This window comes from Sciurus vulgaris (assembly GCF_902686455.1).
Source record: "Sciurus vulgaris genome assembly, chromosome: 12".
Taxonomy (NCBI): Eukaryota; Metazoa; Chordata; class Mammalia; order Rodentia; family Sciuridae; genus Sciurus; species Sciurus vulgaris.
The window spans coordinates 6833780-6852631 of NC_136473.1; the positions used below are offsets into that span (position 1 = coordinate 6833780).

The 18852-nt window shown below is 48.7% G+C and overlaps 1 protein-coding gene across 5 annotated transcripts in view; it reads right to left on the reverse strand.

Moving 5' to 3' along the window:
- The window catches only part of DIP2C (disco interacting protein 2 homolog C), a 373178-nt gene that overhangs the window by 59188 nt on the left and 295138 nt on the right, over positions 1–18852 (reverse strand). For all 5 annotated transcript variants that reach the window (XM_079107787.1, XM_079107785.1, XM_079107786.1 and 2 more), the window contains 7 exons: positions 15253–15392; positions 12614–12750; positions 10570–10778; positions 9474–9588; positions 8771–8972; positions 4308–4417; positions 2893–2973 (listed from right to left, as the gene is read on the reverse strand). In XM_079107787.1, the coding sequence (XP_078963913.1) occupies positions 2893–2973; positions 4308–4417; positions 8771–8972; positions 9474–9588; positions 10570–10778; positions 12614–12750; positions 15253–15392 (994 nt within the window). The remainder of the gene's footprint in view (positions 1–2892; positions 2974–4307; positions 4418–8770; positions 8973–9473; positions 9589–10569; positions 10779–12613; positions 12751–15252; positions 15393–18852) is intronic.

Here is an 18852-nt window from a genome sequence, read left to right on the forward strand (position 1 = left end):
CCAGCATGAATCACTCCAGTGAGCAGTCAGAGGGACTTCCCCCAAAGTTGACAGTGAGACTAGCTCCATTTTCCTCACACTTCCATGAGTGCACCTCCATCAGTTTTGGATCTGTCTACACAGGGATCCAGCACTTCTTGAGCTACCATGTACACTTCAGCTGCTTAGATGCAGGCATTTATCCATCCCACATATGGGAGCAATGGATTGGGCAGTGCTGGGTCAGAGTCTGAAAAGGGACTCAGACCTGACCCAGTCCCATGCAGCTTGGTGTATGGGACATATACCGCAATGGTGGAGGAATTCAGGGGAGGGAGACAGTCATTGGAGGTGGTGTTGCGTGTAGGGCCCTGGAGGCCAGCTTGAGTTAACACTGTGGATTTTAGTCTACAGGTGATACTGGAAGTCCCTGCAGAGCCGCTCAGATTACAGAGAAAGAGAAGTCGTCAACTCACAGGAGAAACAGTGAATGCAGAACAGAGGCAGAAGCAGCCATTTAAAGGAGCCAAGGACAGTGTCACAGACGCCCAGGAAGGCGAACAGACAGCTGTGTTCAGAGAGGGGAGTCTTGTCTGTGTTCCTAGGCTGAGGACGGTTCCAGTGCAGAAACAGATGCAAAGGGGGAAGAGGACATTTCAGACCATGGACTCATGGTACTGAGTACTCTGAAGGTCTGGACCAGGCCACCGAGCACCTGCAGGCAGGAAGAGCTGCTTGGCAGAGAGGGGAAGAAGGGCATCCCTGTTCCTAAGGACTCTTCCTGGAAAAGGCCTGGAGCAGACGCAGAGCATTGGGTCCCCAGGCCAACTCAGCCCACGTGACAATTTCAAAGATGACAAGCACAAGTGAGATGGTGGAGGGTGAGGGGTCGTCAGACGCGATAAATCACATGTGCAGGGTGGTCTGGTAACTGGAAACCCAAACCAGAGATTCAGGGAATGATCAGTCAAGTGGTCAGCATTTGCCTTCATTGGCCATTAGTCTACTGCTTCAAACGGCAAGAGGTGTCTGTATGTAGCAGGGTTCCGATAAGCAGCAACTCTCAAGAGCCGTCGCTTGTGAAGAGCTGCTGGTGCCCGCAGCTGCCAGAATGACCTAATTTAATGTCTGTTTTTCAGACTTTATTTTCATAACAAGGAAGACTTCTGCATTTAATTTTTACTGTTAATATTTGCTCGCATATTTTAAAGCCTTATTCCTAAGTGATACTATGGAATAATACTTAATGAGTTTGAGTTTCTAATGAGAAACAGAAACTTTATATTTACAAAGGAGAAATGACTTTTATTCCTAGGTTCTGTAATTAACACTTAACTTCTTTTTTTTTTGGGGGGGGGGCAGGGGTACCGGGGATTGAACTCAGAGGCACTCAACCACTAAGCCACATCCCCAGCCCTATTTTGTATTTTATTTAGAGACAGGGTCTCACTGAGTTGCTTAGTGCCCTGCCATTGCTGAGGCTGGCTTTGAACTCCTGATCCTCCTGCCTCAGCCTCCCGCACCGCTGGGATCATGGGTGTGCACTACTGTGCCCAGTAATACTTATGTTTAAGAAGTAGTTTGGTAATTAAAATAAAAACTCTAATAGGTTTGGAACTGTTCTTTGTAGATATTATCAATCACTTGTTTTCAGGTAGAAAATAGGGCTGCTAAAATATCTACATACAATATATAGATGCATAAAATCATACTTAAAAGCATCCTTAAATGAATAGCACCAGACAAAAGCGATTCCCAAAAGATTCAAGGGAAAGAATTAAGTGAGGAATATTATAAAGGAGCAAGAACTTCCTTCTTTAGGTCAAGAAATAAAACCAAGACTCTCAGTCCAGTTAGAATGGCGATCAAGAACAAAGGGGCAGTGGCATACATCTGTTAATCTCAGAGGCTTGAGAGTATGAGGCCAAGACCCTATCTCAAAATAAAAAATAAAAGTGGCTGGGGACTAGTGCAGTGGTAGAGTGACCCTGGGTTAAACCCCAATACTGGAAAAAAAAATGAAAGAAAGGAAGAATTCCTCATAGCAGTAATACTGGTGAGGAGTGGGGGAAAGGGCACACTCATACACTTCTGGTGGAGTTGCCAGTGAGCACAACCACTCTGGAAAGCAGTATGGAGATTCCTCAAAAGACTAGGTCTGGAACCATCATATGACCCAGCCATCCCACTCCTTGGTATTTACCCCAAATAACTAAAACCAGCATATTATAGTGATAGATGTATGCCTATGTTTATAGCAGCACAATTCACAACAGCCACGTTTTGGAATCGGCTTAGGAGCCATCAACAGACAAGCGGATAAAGAAAATATGGTATACGAAGACAATGGAGTTTCCCTCAGTCATAAAAATAAAATCATGTCATGTGCTGGCAAATGGATGAAACTGGAGAACATCAAGCTGAATGAAATAAGTCAAACTCAGAAAGTCAGGGGTTGAACATTCTCTCATATGTGGAAGCTAGATAAAAGCAAGGAATAAAGAAAGGGGATTTCGTGCAGATAGAAGGGAGAACAGCAGAGTAGAGAAAGGGGATGGAGGATGGGAAAGGGAGGAAGTGCAGAAAGAAACTGACCAAGTTATGCTACGTGCATGCGTGACGTATGATGATGAAATCCACTTTTATGTATACCTGTGATGCACCAATTAGAAAAAAACTAATAGAAGAAGGCCAGCAGAGCAGAGGGCGGGGAGAAGGGAAGGTACTGGGACTGAACAGGAGAAAACTGACATATGCATTCATGAAAATGTCGAAGTGAATCCCAATATCGTGTATAATGGTAATACGCTAATAATGACACACGCGCGTGTGCAAGAGCACTTCCCAGGCCCAGGAAGCAATTAAGATCCAATAAGGACAGCCACCAGGAAACGCGAGTTCGGTGTGCCTCACCCGACAGTTGAGCAGCGTGTACAGCACGTGGTCCGGAGTGGTCTGCGCTCTCCACTGCAAGACTTCCGAGAGGAACAGGAACTGCAACAGGAAACGCACTGGTGTCAGGGTCAGGCCACCGCAGTCTGCGCTAGGCAAGCTCAAAATTAAATGGAAGTAAATATGTGAGGGCTTTCCCACAGAGATTTTTAGGAAAATCTCTGAAAAACACATAATCAAAGGACAGGCAAGTGCTTCCAATGTTTTCCTGCAGTGACTTAGAATTCACTGCTCCTGACTTGGACTGACAGCTCAGAGGGCTGGGTAGTGCCCTCAGTCAAGGGAGTTCTCTGGCGGTCTGTGCATCGGCTGCTGTATAGCAGGGCCTTTCCCCGGGGCTGCCAGACAATGCAACACTGACTTCTATGGGCTGCAATGAGACAATCAGACATAACCTATTACAAGGTGGGGTGGCGGTGTCTATAATGTGTTCAGAGTGGCAAGTCCCTGGTGCCATGAAACTGCATTGCTGATTACAGACCACATGCCCTGCACTACTCATTCTGTAGTAAAAAGGGAGGCCCTATTTCATGCCAGGATAACTCTAATCCCTTTTAACAACAAAAATGTACCATGTGGGTGAGGACACAATGATCAAATGCTTTATTATTTTTTTTTCAAAATTTTTTGAAGTTGTGGATGGACCTTTATTTATATGTGGTCCTGAGAATTGAACCCAGTGTCTCACGCATGCTAGGCAAGCGCCCCACCACTGAGTCACAACCCTAGCCTGATCGAGTGCCTCTAATTAGCAAACTGTTATATGTTACTACACTGGCTAAGTTTTAAATGGTTGATTTTGTCATACTTCTTACCAGCGGATACAGAGCGGGAACACCTTTAGGCTGTGAGAAACAGGCCTCTGGCGAGCCCCAGGCACTGTCGGGGTTTGTGGTAATAATGGGGACCCACAGCTACACAGGGCAAGTTGTAAGCTGTGCATGGCAGAATCTGGATGGGGCTTCTCCCACAGCCACAATAAGGAGGTCTGTCTGCCAGAGACCAGTGGACAGAGGCCAGGTGGCTAGGTCACTGGGAGGCTGGGTGGCTCCACATCAGAGCTGAGGTCACCATCAAACTAGTGGCAAAGTGACCTAAACCAGGATGAGGATTTCCACACATCGCCTTGGTCCTGCTGGTCGGGGATGACATTACTTACCCATTTCTGGGCCACTAGTCAATTTTTAAACTGTCATATTCCCTTGCAAACTGATTTTTTCCTGTAAAAGCGCAGGACATGTCTGGCAAGACAGAGGGCAAGTAGGAAAGGACCATTACAGAGGCCACATTGGGAGTGGACGTGGAACTGGCACGGGGACCGTTGCCATCCACGCAGTGGAGGGAACACAACGCGAGGTCTGGACCTCGGCTCTCACCTTCCGGGCCTGGTCGTTGTCTTCTATCTGACCAAGGTCTCGGCCACTGGCTTGGGCGATCCTCTTCCCAGACACGAGATTTCCCACCATCACAGAGGCGGGGCCGATTTCTAGAAAGAGACAGGCAGAGGCTTGAGGCAAAGCGAACCTCCCTAAAACAAGACCTTTCACTTCGGTAAAGAATTTACTCCAGGAATACCCTTCCAAAGGCCTGGCTCTGAGTAAGGATTAGAACATGTTTCAAAGGGATCAGTGCAATGATGACGGTACATGCAAACAAGCTTTGATTGGGGATTGCACGGAAACGATGTTTTCATCACACAAAATCCCCCCCGGGCCCCGCCGAACCGCTGCCTTCATTTCCCAGGGCATATGAACCCCAGGGTGCTGACATATATTGACAGTGGTGACTACAAAAATTGATACAGAGTTGGAGCTGTGGCTCAGTGGTGGAGTGTTTGCCTGGCATGCTGTGGCCCTGGGTTTGAAGCCCAGCACTGTGCCCCCAAAACCACACACACACAGAATTTAAAAAGTGTGCTTCACTGCTAAGCAAAGACTTCCAGATCCTATCTATATTCATCCTCTGGTGTTACTACAGATCATTATGGTTAACCAGATGCAAAATATTAGTTTTTTAAATAAGTACTTCCTGAGTTAGAGAGTAATCCTGTTGAGGGAGAGGGATACGGAATCCCTTATCTGTATATTTTATTGTGGGTAAGGGTTCAGGGTCTCTGTAGGCCTTTAGCGAGCTATGAAAGAATGAACCCAAAGTCCGCTGTAAAAATCAGAGTTCCTTTTACTGTTATTGACTGGATTACCGGTGCTCTCTTCCTAGTTTACGAGAAGTCTGAGTGCGCCTGGATGATGTATTCTGCGTAATCGGAAGAATATCTTCCTATACTCAGCCAACTCATTTTTTAATTTCCCCATGTGGTAGTTGTGGGCAGACTAAATGTCTTTTCTTAGTTCTTAATAAAGTAACTGTGAAAGATGAATAGTCTTCACATGTAACAAAATAAAGTCTGGTGCAGTGCTGCGTGCTGGAATGAATGGAGCAGAGCCGCCACCACGCAAGAAGCCCCGGAGCTTACAGCTTCTGCAGGGTCACCAAGCACCCTAGAGTCTGCCCTGGCTTGTCCGTCACTCACTGTCCATCTTCAGCATGACCCCTACTCTTGTTGGCAACTGAGGGCTGACCGAGATGATTCCTCAAAGCAGCCAGCTTGCAAACGGGCTGACCTTGTTTAAAGTCTTCTCCATAGTAAATTTTTTTTTTTTTTTAAAGAATTCAAATAGGAGGAGAAACCTGTTTTGAGGGGAACTAGGGCTTTTGCAGCACCTCACTCTGTGCTTCTCCCTTACTGAATGGAGCCCCTGCCCAAGGTTTACCTCTGCTGGTACTCTGTGAGGGTGAGGTCAGGGACCTTGGGCACCTCTTTTCCCACATACTTAGGAATCCATTTCCCCCGTCACTGCTGCATCTGATCTAGAAGATCTGGTCTCAGCCAGAACTGATGTATTCTCCCATGTGAAGTGGGGAGATACACCAAATGCTCCGATGGCGACTCAGCTGCACCACTCGAAAACTCGAAGCCGGGATGCTACTCCCTACAACATGTGTGCATGCGACATCCACGTTGATTCTCTTCCGGTTCCTCTCACAGGCTCAACTATCTGCACATTGGCAACTTCAGGGTGCATTGCTGAATTCCTACCATACAACCCTCGACAGATTCATGCAGGGGACAAGGCAGACTTTTCATCTTGGAGCAGCAAGACACATGGTCCTGAACTGGACTCTTTCCAGGCCTGTCTTTGGTGCTAGGAGCTCTGAACTCCTGCTCAGACTGTCCTCTGGCTATTCTGATAGGATGTCCCCAGGAAATGTAGCTGCCAAGTTGTGCCGATTCTGATGTTTTATGACATGGGTGCCAACTCAGGATGGGTTAAAGGTCATAATTACACACACACACTGTTCTTAACTGAATAAGAACTGATCAGTAGAAAAGGTGATTGGGCAGTCTATAAACCTTCTAAGTTTTAGGGGCTTCATCCCAAGCACCAACAAACCCCTCATGCAGTCATTTTAAGTATTTACTCCAGAGGAGCCTTGGAAACCATCCAGCCCAATTCCCTCTTTACAGGTATGGAGACAGAGACCTTGGGGCAACATCTTCCAGGTGTATCGCAGGCTATCAGCAGAACCAGGTTAAGTCTGGAGGCCCCTGGAAGGTCTTCAGTCTAGCTGCCCATTAGTATTTGTCAAAGTTTTTTGAAGACATAGAATTATATCACCTCTCAATTAAAACAAAAAGATGGGACATCATATATACAGATAAATCAAACGTGTATGTATATATACACATACACATAAAAATATACACACGTACACATATGGAACTACTTTTTGCTTGAAATTTTTCACATAAAGCTTTATTTAGTAAGGTGCAACATTCAAGCAACAGAGTCCTGAATCTGCAGGATCATCCCATCCTGCCCCACCTCTCCTGAGAGCCTGTCCTCAGTGTGTGTGGGGCGTGAGATTTGCCCAGGGCTAAGCTCACCTAGTTCCTGGGCTTCTTGACACTGGGCAGGTAAGCTGAGGCCTGAGCTATGAGATCACGCCATGTACTTGCACGTGACCTTCCCCCCGGAGGGGCAGGTGTCCTGCATCCTGCCTTCACAAGCCACTGCACCGTCAGGCTTTGCACCTGGGGCCACTGGTAGCAGGGTCCTAAGGATGCAGTGACCATGCAGAGGAGAGTCCGGTCACCTCAGCCTTCACGCTGAGGACAGCCAGCAAGCTGGACACGAGCACAAGCTTTATACCATGGAGACCAGTGTGCCCAGATGGAGACCGTGCTGTCATTCCCAGTGCTGCTCACATTCTGGGGCCTTATGGGACAGAGGGGGCCATTTTTACATCCTTCTGTTACAGAGGGGGCCGTGGCATTTTCTAGAGGCTCACCACCTAGTCAGCTCTGCATTTTCCAACAGCAATCTCAAAAGCCAAGGATGAACATGTGAGAGAAAAGGAAAGAGGGAAGTCCAGACCATAAGAAACCACTAACAAGACAGGTAAGAAATGAAAGAGCACCAAAAAGGTCAATCTGATGTGCCTGAAAGTAGAAAGCGTGATTTTCTATGTTCTTTAAGATAATTAGCCCATGTTGGAAGAGATCGTAATACTTAGCTGCACAAATTCCATGCTGGCAATGGCAGAAAACATGTCTGAGGCTTTGCGCCTGGGGCTTTTGATTCTAGGGAGAATAAAAGCAAGTTCTGGAGTTGGGAGTCCTAGATTCAAGTTCCTTTCTGGCTGTGTGCTTCAGAGGTCACTCTTCTCCTGCAAGCATCAGCTTCTTGACCTTGAAACTCCATGAGGTCACTCATCCTGTCTCACCAACAGGCTCAAGTCCTGGAGAGGTGTGAGCAGCATCTGCAGACCTCAGGACCTAGCTGTACCTGGAGAGGCCCCCAGATGAGTTTTTTTCTATTTTTGTAGTACTGCTAATAAACCCAGGGCCTTCCGAACACTAGTCTAGTGCTGACAGCCTTTTCTGAACCAGTGTGCGCATTTGCTACAAAGTATACCACATCCACCCACAAGCAGAGTCAGTAACTGCCAACCACCTCTAGGCAGACTTGCCAGTGTTTTCATTCTTTAGCAGATGGTGGCAAATGGACCCAAGCTAGGCCAAAAAAACAAAGAAGGTAGTAGTGGTACATAGTAGTGCCACGTTTGGATCATTTCTGCCACATTCTAGTCCGGCCTCTGCTCCGCCACAATCCCGTTCTAGCTGTGTGACTTTATCAACTCCTGAACCTCTCTGGCTCATCTGCAAAATGGAGACGAACACCCACTTTGCACAAGTCAGTCCTGGACGTCCTGGGACCCTCTGCTCCCACGCTGGCACAAGAGTTCCTAACTCCCAATTCAGCATATTCCTGTAACACATTCACTTTGTTGGACAACTATGTGCAGCCCGATGGTGCATGGTGGGGTTGCTGTGAGGATCAAGTCAGAGGACGGAGAATGTTTTCCCAAACTGTGAAGCATGAGGCAGATCTGTATCTGACAGCATCACAAGTACAGGAAGAGTGAGCGTATTTCAAAATGTTTCCTCATGTGCTATCATCGGCTTTGATCCCTGGGTCACAGAAACACATGCGGATGTATTATTCTTATTCTACCAACATGGAGAGTCTACCAGCAGAATCCTAAGGGGTTGTGCGCCTTACCAAAGGTCACCCTGCTGGTGGCCGTGCAAAACCTCATCTGCATCAAGTGCCAATGTCCCCTGCAAAGGCCAGGCACCTCTCCTCCCCAGGCTCTGTCCACAGTCCTTGCCTTCTGGGCTGCATCCAGGAGTGTGTGGCCACGTGAAGGGCAGGAAGGCAGGAAACCCAGATGCCCTGGAGGTGGCCCCTCCTGAGCGTGGTGCTGCGAGACCTACCTGGCTGCTTCTGTCGAGGTTTAGGCAAGTTCGTGACACAAGTGTGGGGGCACATGAGGACGTTGCAGGGGTGAAGGGACCCCTCCAGGAAGAGCTGCTTCGTTTCCGACAGGTGGATCCCACCGAGCGGGGTTTTGGGAAGGGTATTTGCCGGCACCAAAGCCAGGCAGTAAACTCCAACTTGATGTATACTGTCAATTGCCTAGAAAATCAAGAGGTAATCACGTCACAATAGGGCTCACAAACAGGAACAGCTAGTAACTCGTATGCTTACTTAGTGAACATGTACACACCTGAAGTATCGTAACATGCACAAGTACGTATGTTGGGGACACCGCTCTGAAGGCATAGGAGTGCCAGGGCAAGAAACGCTGCCGCCTAAACTCCCTGAGCTAGGTGATTTTACACAGGACCACAAATAATAAAAGGGGAATTGGGAGAAAAGAAGGGATATCTTCAAAAAATCCCAAGAAAGAACTGACTTGTGGCCTCCTCAACGTGAATGGCAGGAACCAGCCTTGCAAAACCCGACCCCTCCCGTAGAGCAGGTTGGCTCCTTTCCTGGACACCTGACGGACCTTCTCATCGAGGGCAGCACTGAGGGGCTGAGCCACGACTGGCGAAGGGAGCCCTAACCCTGAGAGTGAGTAAGGGAAGCTGAAACGCAGACAAAGCCGAAAGCTTCGGGGCGAGGCCACACCACCTGGAGCACCCTGCTCATCCACTGGAAGCTGTCCTCCTCCGTGGAGTCCGGCCTCTGCTCCGCCACGATCACTATCCTTTCATCGTGAAGGACCGTCACCGAGAACACTGCTATCCTGTGGGGACAGAGGGGCACACGTAATGAGCGCAGGTGGCAACACTCCCAAGACCTCCGCCACTGTGAGGCACCCCGACTGTGGCTAATCACGCAGGTCGGCAACCCCAACTCCCACACACACATGCGCCAGTGCAAGCACAGCTGTAGGGGCTGAGAAGCCGGGGGGCCCAGCAGGGGAGTCACTCGCAATGCCCTTGGAGGCTGCCATGCCTGCAGGTGGTGGGGACAAAGCTGTCCTTTCAGTGTGGACAGAAGTCAGCACGGGATCACTGCACCTGTCAACTGAGACCCATACTGTTCCCGTCTTGAGTTTGCATCTGTCAAGTTTTCTGTTTGGAACTGACTGCTTCCTGCTAAACCTGTCTGCCTCCTATGGTCAGCACAGAACTGTGGCCACTCCAAATCTCCAGGAAACCCCTCGCACAAAGAGGTTCTAGCTTCAAAGATGGCTCCTTTCTCCTAGTCCCACTAGCTTGCCAAAATGAAATCAGGTTCTAAGGAATTTCTGACTTCCTTCATATTAGCAAAAACCACAGAATTTACTCAGCCTCTGTGATGTGTCGGCAAGGGATGGAGGGAGGAGGAAGAAGTCTATAGTAGACCCAAGCAGCATGTGAGCGTCCCCTCTTTCATGCTAAGGATGACCATGGTTTCTGGGTCTCTAGGGTCCGCTCTAGGGTGAACATTCAGCCCTGTATTTTGCAGTTATCTACTAAAAGTCTTTCCAAAGGATATTTTAACTTAGTGTAGGGGCTAACAAAGATACACTTGTGCGACTCAGGAAACTTGCATAAAATCATGGACACCCACAACGAGGGGAAATTTCAGCATTGAGTCCAGTTGCTTCGATTTTACAGAAGAGGAAATGGGATTCAAAATAAGTTTAAGAAATTTATGAACTTATAAACCCTTCCTAACTACGTGAAGAGTGTGGTCTACAGAAATAAGGGTACTTGATTCACAGATGAGGGCAACCGACCTTCCTCTGTAGACAAATTTCATGGGTTCCACGGCCAAGGCCGTCGCCACGATGTCATCAGCATTGTGTCTGCGCCCACTGACCACCATCAGGCCGTCCATCTTCCCCACGACGAAGACAAGTCCTCCAGGACCAACGAACCCCAGCAAGCCTGTCCGTATGAACGGGTACTCACTGATCGGAGCCCCTGAGCTTGTCATGGGAAAGACCTGGGGAAACACAGGCTCCAGTCAGCCACCTTTCACGTGGGCAGCTGGTCTGAATCTCGCCACCTCTCCTTCAGGTGACAACCGGCTTTCCCATCTCCAACAACACTGCCTGTGCAGAGGTCAGAGTTCTCGATGTCAGCAGCCTTCCAACATGAAGACACACTCCTCCCGTGCAGAGCAGAGGGTCGTCTGCTCCTGCACCTCTGGGCCACATGCAGAGGCCTCAGGCCGGCTCCCCTCACAGGCTCCGAGTCTCTGAACAGATCATAGCCAGAAATTACGCTACGCTAACAGATGGCGGCTAGTTCTGTTTAGACACCTACAGCGTGAAAGTGGTAAGTGGAGACTCAAGGTACGTGGTAAGCAGCCTAAGTTAGTGGGAGAGTGACTGATCCTTGGTCATTAAAATGTTATTTTTCCTTGTTAGAACCATGCTGAGAAGAAAAACATGAAGTGAAACAAATGAGCTCTACTCTGAACCTTTTTTCCTTCAACCTTACAGACAAACCACAAGAAAGGAGAGGGAGTTTTTATGTGGACTCTACCTAGCTCCAGTTTCAAGGGCTCTTTTGGACAGCTGGTTCACACTCAACAAAGTGCTCTCAGACGTGTTCATGAACACCCCTCCGCCAAGTTCAAAGCTCTGGATGTTGAAGGACGTGTTCCCAAGCAGTTTCTGCTTTCCTCCCTATAGTCTCACACCTTGCATGGCTCCTACCGCCAGGCGTCACTTGCTAAGAATGCAAGTTCTGAACAGGGTGATGTGGCATGACACGCTGGAGACCAGGAGTCTGCCTGCTAACTCTGTGTGCCCACACACACACACACACACTCACACACCCCAGCTTGGGTCACTGAGATCACACACATTTGTTCATGTTCTCATGAATTCACACCCAGCCAAGAGAAGCGGAGGCCAAGAGGCTGTGCAGGCCTCCTGCTGGCCTCTTCAGGTGGGGCCGCTCACGCCCAGGCTCCTCCATCATCCGCATGTTGGCGGGCAGGTTTATCGAATAGGTACAGGTGAGAACGGTGACAGAGGGTCATTTTTAAGAAATGGTGCTTATTCTTTTTTTTTTTACAGTATGTTAATTTTTTTTTTTTTACTTTTACAGGCTGCATTTTGAATCGTTGTACACAAATGGGTACAACTTTTCATTTCTGTGGTTGTACATGATATAGATTCACACCATTTGTGTAATCATGCATGTACATAGGGTAATGCTGTCTGTCTCATCTTGCATACCCCTACCCCCTCCTCCCTCTCATTTCCCTCTACGTAATCTAAAGTTCCTCCAATCTTCTCTCACCCCCACCCCCATTATGTATCATCACCCACTTATCAGGGAAAACATTCTGCCTTTGGTTTTTTGGGATTGGCTTATTTCATTTAGCATGATATTCTCCAATTCCATCCATTTATATGAAAATGCCATAGTATTACTCTTCTTTATGGCTGAATAATACTCCATTGTGTATATATACCACAGTTTCTTTATCCATTCATCTGTTGAAGGGCATCTAGGTTGGTTCCACAATATAGCTATTGTGAATGGAGCTGCTATGAACATCGATGTGGCTGTGTTTCTGTAGTATGTTAGTTTTAAGACCTTTGGGTTTAAACCAAGGAGTGGGATATTCTTTTTTGAAACTGAGATCAAAATAATACTGATAAGCAAATGCATCAAAAATAATTAAAAACAGTGGGAGAGACTTTTAATACTTTTTTAAAGAAGTCACCATCTCACATTTCCTATCTGTTCCTACACCCCAACCCACTCTCTGAAGAGGGAACTGAGGATGGACCTCGTGGTGGAGGCTCTCCATCCGCCTACCTCAAAGGTGTTCTTGGTCATGCCGGAGAGGCCATAATACGAAGTACCCGTGGCCACCGCGCACACGCACAGCTCCCCGATTTCGTCCGTTCTGCAGAGCTGAGGAATCCCATCTGGCTTCACTGAACACATGATGGCTGAGAGCAAGCGGAAAACACGCGGGGTGAGAGGAGAATGATGGATGAACCAGGGATCCAGACAAGGACTCAAACGAGGAGAAAGAACAGAACCCCGGGCTCATCTCTTCCCTAGGGTCATGCTGCTTTCATGTTGGGGCAAGGTGCCAGATGTCACTGTGCTGACATCAGTCACTGCAGCTGCTTTAATCGTACCTGGAAACGGTACTCAGTTTAGATAAGAGGGAGGTGCCCAGGGCAGCGCCGGGGAGCTCCGCCACACACTGGCCGCGGAACAGATGCCGCTGCCAAGCACAACCTGGGCTCTGCAAAGTAAGTGGCACAGATCGCTCGCTTTCCAGTTGCTCAAGGCGTCTGTAAGTGCAAGCGGAATTCAAGCCTCTCCAGTCTGTGGAAGTCGTAACCTTGGTTCCCCGTCCCGTTGAGGTGAACCCTCCACCCTCCCGAGGGCTCCCGCATCTGTGACCGCGCTCAGCTCTCACTGTCTGCTGCGCAGTCTGACCTGTGCACGTCAGCACCCCCCCCACCACCACGGCCGACCACGAGTCCGCCCAGGGCTCCGAGAGCCTGGCATTTCAGAATGGGGTGTGGGCGGCCATCTGAGAGCCTGGACTCCCAAGAACCCCCAAGCTGGGGTGAGGGGGTCTCAGAAATGGGGAACCAGAGGAAACATGGAAAGATAAACTCACTCACAGGAAGGAAAATTCCCATTGAAGCTACACTGACATCTTCTTCACTCGGTACAAATGCAGTGTGAGGGTACCCTGGCAAAGCGGGTGGAGGAGAGGTCCCGACACCCACCACTAGTAGGATGACAGACCCCTCGTCTTTCTGAAGGACGGGCATTATCATCAAATGATGTGGGCGGGCCCTTGAAACAAATCTCCCTTCCAGAAGGTTTCCATTATCTGCCCCCCGCATACCTACACAAGCAGCTCAGAGCGGGTGAGAAACTGCCCCACAGGGGGAGGGTATAAATCCATTACTGTGTATTCCAACCATGTAATGCCATGCTGCCTGAGAAAGAAGGAGGTCTTTGAACTTCAAGATACAGAACGTGAAGATGTGTCTACAGTATGAGCTCATTATGCATGGAAAGCCACCACGCCAAGCACGATGACAGACAAATGCGCACCCCTGTTCCTTTCTGCAGTCCCAGAGTCTCTCTGGAAGGAAACCAGATGCTTGTGGATGCCTCCAGCAGACAGAGGCGGTTTTCCATTTTGTAACCTGAATCTTTTGACGGTCCCTAGCTGCAGATCTCTTTCTTTTTTTAAAAGCAACTAGTTTTGAAGTAAAGGAAGAACTGGAGCCAGGTAAGCCTGGCTAAAGCTGAGAAGCACAAATGGGCCTGGGACCTGCACAATTTGGAGGAATGTGAAGGAACAGGAAGTTGCCGTGATGCTGGGGCCTTTGAAGGGGTGAAAAAGGCAGCGGAGAGGTTCACAGTGACATTTTGAACGACGGGCACTGAGGACCACAGTGCCAGGGCTGGCTTTCCTTCTTTTATGCTCCACACATGGTAGGCGACATGGAAAGAGGACTTCCGGAGAAAGCCCGGCCTGGCACACACCGCAGGAGAGGGAGCCCAGGTCCCCCACTCCATGGCAGCATGGCTTCCACCCAGCAGGTACTGCCTCAGGCTGGGATCCCTGCCGAGACCCCGGGAAAACCCAGTTTGTGGCATGTGCAGGTGTCATGTGATGTCCTGCTACGGGAGGTGCATACAGAGGCCAAGGGAACACATCCGAACCCTGGGTGGGGACCCCAGCTGAGGAGCAAGGAGGCTCATGCTGATATGTATGGCCCTCTGGGACGGAACCAGGTAAGAGCCCGCTGCAGATAAGCAGGTGGGCTGGAGGCCTGTGTGAGGCTCCTGGAGGTGCCCAAGCACAGCCGGTGGGTGTAAGAGGCAGGTGGAGTATAACGGGGTGGGGACCCTAAACCAAGTGGCCATGCGGTTGTAGAAATGGTTTCTCTGACTTCACAAAAGGGCTTTACTGCTAAAAACAGGCTTCACAGATTACACAGACTCCTGTTCCTCACCTTGCAAACGTCTGCTCAAAGCCTCGAGTGCCTATGCAAAGGCCAGCTTGGTGTCCAGCTCTGGCTAAGGTGTCAAGATGGTGGACTGGAAGCTGTTCTCTGGGACAGAGAAGGGGAAGCTGCCCTGGCACCCGTCTGGGACAGAGCTGGCCCGTGATGCCTTCCCCGGGAAGAAGATCCCAGGGTCTCCGTGTGCAGAGATGCTCTTCATTTTGCAGCTTCTCAAATACTTTGCCTTTTCTTTTCTCAGGAGAAGGAACATTGCCTCACGTGTTTGAAGCTTAATGAAGACTTTCAAAAGCTGGACGCTCAAGGCTCAGCCCAAGCGCTCTCAGAGAGCCATGATGTGAGGTGGGAAAGGGAAGATGGTGATGTGTGTGTCACTGAGGCACGTGCTAACTGGTGGGTGTTGAGGCCAAGGCTGGGGTGACTTCATACCCTACGGGCCACACTCACCTCCCGGCATGACGAGGCCAACGTCCTGCACTGTGAGCACAGACAGCTTCTCTTCCGAGTCCACTCGGATGACACCGTAGGTCAGCCCATGCATGGAGAGCACACCCCGGCCCGGCGGCTGGTTGCTGTCATCCGTGGGCCTAAAAGCACAGATGCACCTCAGTGTGCGTGATCAGATCCACCCTCTGTTTACAGACGTGCATGTCCCGGTGCACACACAGATGGGTGGCCACCTCTGGGGCACAGCTGGCTATTGCAGATGCCTCTGACCGGGAGTACCCCCCTGCTCCTGCACACTGTGATTCTTCCTGACTCCACCAAGTCCGAGTTCCCAGTGTGTTTTACCACATGACTCAGAAACATGAAGATGTCTCCTGACTTCCTGTCCCCGTCTCAGGCACACCTACCACAGAGGGTGGAGCCACCGACTCCCCAGCCCCTCCCAGCCAGGCCTGCTCCTCCAGTCTTACCAATGGCTACAATAAGCAAGCAACACTGCCAGGAAGCAGAGAGGTGAACGGAACGAGGGACATCCTGACTCTCCCACCCCAATGCAGATGCAGATTGTCCAGGCGTCTTCTCCACTTTATATATAAGAATCTAAAATAAGATTATGCCACACCACTCAGGCTGCCAAATTTTAAGGAAAACTGATCAGATGATAGACACACCTCATGGGTCCAAGGATGGGGCTGAGAGATTTCTCAAAAGATGAGCACATTCTCCACCGCCTCCCCCCCGCCCGCAGGCTCCTGTGGGGTAGCTGTCCCCACCCCTCCCCCAACGGGGCTTGTGCACTGTTTCTTGCCTCTACCCAGGGTTGCTCCTCCCAACAACACCCACAGGGCTCTGTCTCCAGTGGCTGGAGGAGCTGCCGGGGCTTGGCTGTGGGCTCATGTGTGAAAATGATGCAAGAAGATGCAGAGGAGAAATGACTGGGTTAGAGGAGTCTTAACCCAAACAGTGAATTAACACCGACAGGGATTAACTGAGCGGTAACTGAAGTGGTGGGATGTGGCTGGAGGAGGTAGGGACTGGGGCGTGGCTGTGGAGTGCATATTTGGGTGTTTGGCACGTGGAGTCTCTCTGCACTTCCTGATCACGTGTGAGCTGCTCCCCTCTGCCACACTCTTCTGTCATGAGCCCTGAGGAATGGGCTCTGCGGTCTGTGGATCGAGACCTCTTAAACCATGAGGCCCCACGTACACCTTTCCTCCTTGACAGTTGTTCTGGTTGGGTCCTTTAGTCACAGTGGTGAAAAAGTTGACTAAAACAGAGGTAGTTCTCATTACATTATAAAAATACCCATAAAAATGCCCAGTTCTGGGCTGGGGCTGTAGCTCAGGCAGAGAGAGCACTTGCCTAGCATGTGTGAGGTACTGGGTTTGATCCTTAGTACCACATAAAAATAATTAAAATAAAGGCATTCTGTTCATCTATAATCAATCAATCAATCAATCAATCAATCAATCCCAGTCCTCCTGCCTGCACAGCATGGGCCAATCTGACTGCGGGCAGCTGCTTCTCTCAGAACTTTCCCGAGCATCATCACTGTTGGGTAATTCAGGTTATATCCCATGCCTGAAATAGTATCTAGCAATAATTATCTGTTGACTGAATTAGTGAACAAACAAATCATGAATTTTTATCTCTAACAAAAGATTCAATGTGTAGCTAAGCGGAGCCACAATTTGGGTAAACATCACATTTGCTTCTGTAATTTTTCACATACAAGTATTTAATGAAGTTTAAAGTCTCAAAGATGGACTATAAATGCATGAGCTTGCTTTTTAACATTAAAATATTGCAAAGATTTATAACGAACCTACGCACACAAATTGGGCAACATTAAAGTCAAAATGTGCAAAAGGAATCTCATTTGAATCGAGTAACTGGTGGATCAAAAAAAACATGAATCTGAAAATATAATTATTCTACCTTTTAAGAATTAAAGAAAATGGAACCAACCAGGTAAACACTCTGCCTAAACTCTAAGAACAGTTCAAAACACTGGAAAGAATATTATTCTCCTGGCTCTTTAAAGACCCCAACAAATCAAAACCTTGGAACAAACAACAGCAGAGTTCTCAAAGATCTCCCTCCACCTCCTCCCTCCACTACAGTTCATGGCAAAGATTCAATGTCAAAGTCAGATATTGTAAGCCTTCATGCCTGCTGGGGGCTAAACTGACTCCCCACAAAAGACAGCCCCCAAGATCTACGATGTGATCTTGTTCAGAAATGGTCTCTACAGGTGCGATCAAGTCAAGAGGAGGACAGATTGGCTTATGGTGGACCATACACAGTGCTTTGGCGTCCTCTTAAAAGAAGCAGCAGACACGGGGAAAGGAGGGACAGGCCTCCAGGTAGAGAAATGCCCGGGCCTGCTGGCAGCCTTCAGCAGCTGGACTGAGGCCAGGGGCAGATTCACACTCAGTCTTTGAAGAATGAGTCCTGCTGACATCTCGAGTTTGAACTTCTGCCGCCAAAACGAGAGAATTAATTTCTATTGTTGAAAGCCAGCCAGTGTGTGGGTGAAATGTGCTCTCTTAATAATAAATGCTAAAGACGTCCTTAAGAGCCACATGGAAACAAAATCCTGAACTAGCCACGGCCATCTCAAGGATGGGGAGATTCAGAGCATGGGAACGCGCAGGCAGGAAGCTCTCAAACCAGAAGCCAGGAGGACAATGTTCTTCTAAGATTCAGTACTGTGTTGTTTGTTGTCTTGGTTACCAGATCCTCTTTCTACATTTTATAATAGTTGAGAAGCAAGACCTGTAATTAAATACCTTAAGTTTATGAATGTTTGCTATAGGAAATTTTCTATTGTGTTTACACAATGGTAGTTATGAGAGTTAATAAAGTCACATAATATAAGTGAAAGACCCTAACCTTATGTTAATTTAATCTACCACCTTGTGTCTATATTTAAGAGTTTCTTGCTAGTCAGAAAACAAACTCAGACTCCAGGGTTCTTTCCTTGTAGATTTGAAACATATGTGAAAAAAGGCAGGAGGGGCATGTCCATCTCTGGACATGGTAGGCAGCCTCTTAGCGCCTCGGGCCACCCCAAAGTTGTCAGCATTCCTGGGTCTGCCCTAGGACACCTGGCTGTGGCTGAAGGCCTCTTCCTTCCCAGTGACAAAGCTTACAGTTCACTGGTGTACTTCATCTTCCAGAACTTAGGTCAGGTTACACACGTGGATCTACTTAAATTTCACCAAATAAGCAGTGTTTTTGTTTCTCTATGTTCAGATTAAAAACTTAAAGCACAGAACACAGAAATGTCAATTTAGTCGCCCAAATAACGTTGGGGTTTGGTGGGATCCAGACCCAGAGGACAGCCCAGGCCCAGGCCCTGACACTTCCTATCTCCCACCTCGACTCTGTACCTGCCTGCAGCCCCAGCATGCCAGCCACACTGGTTCATCAGGATTTCGTAATGAAAACTCAGGAGCATACTGTCAAGATGAACAAAGTTAAAGTTAAAGCAAAAAAGGCCACCTGCTCCCGGCCCCAACGACCATCAACACCTTCGTTGCAAAGAGACAGACTAACACGCAGTTACACATAAATCATGTCCACTACACACAGGTT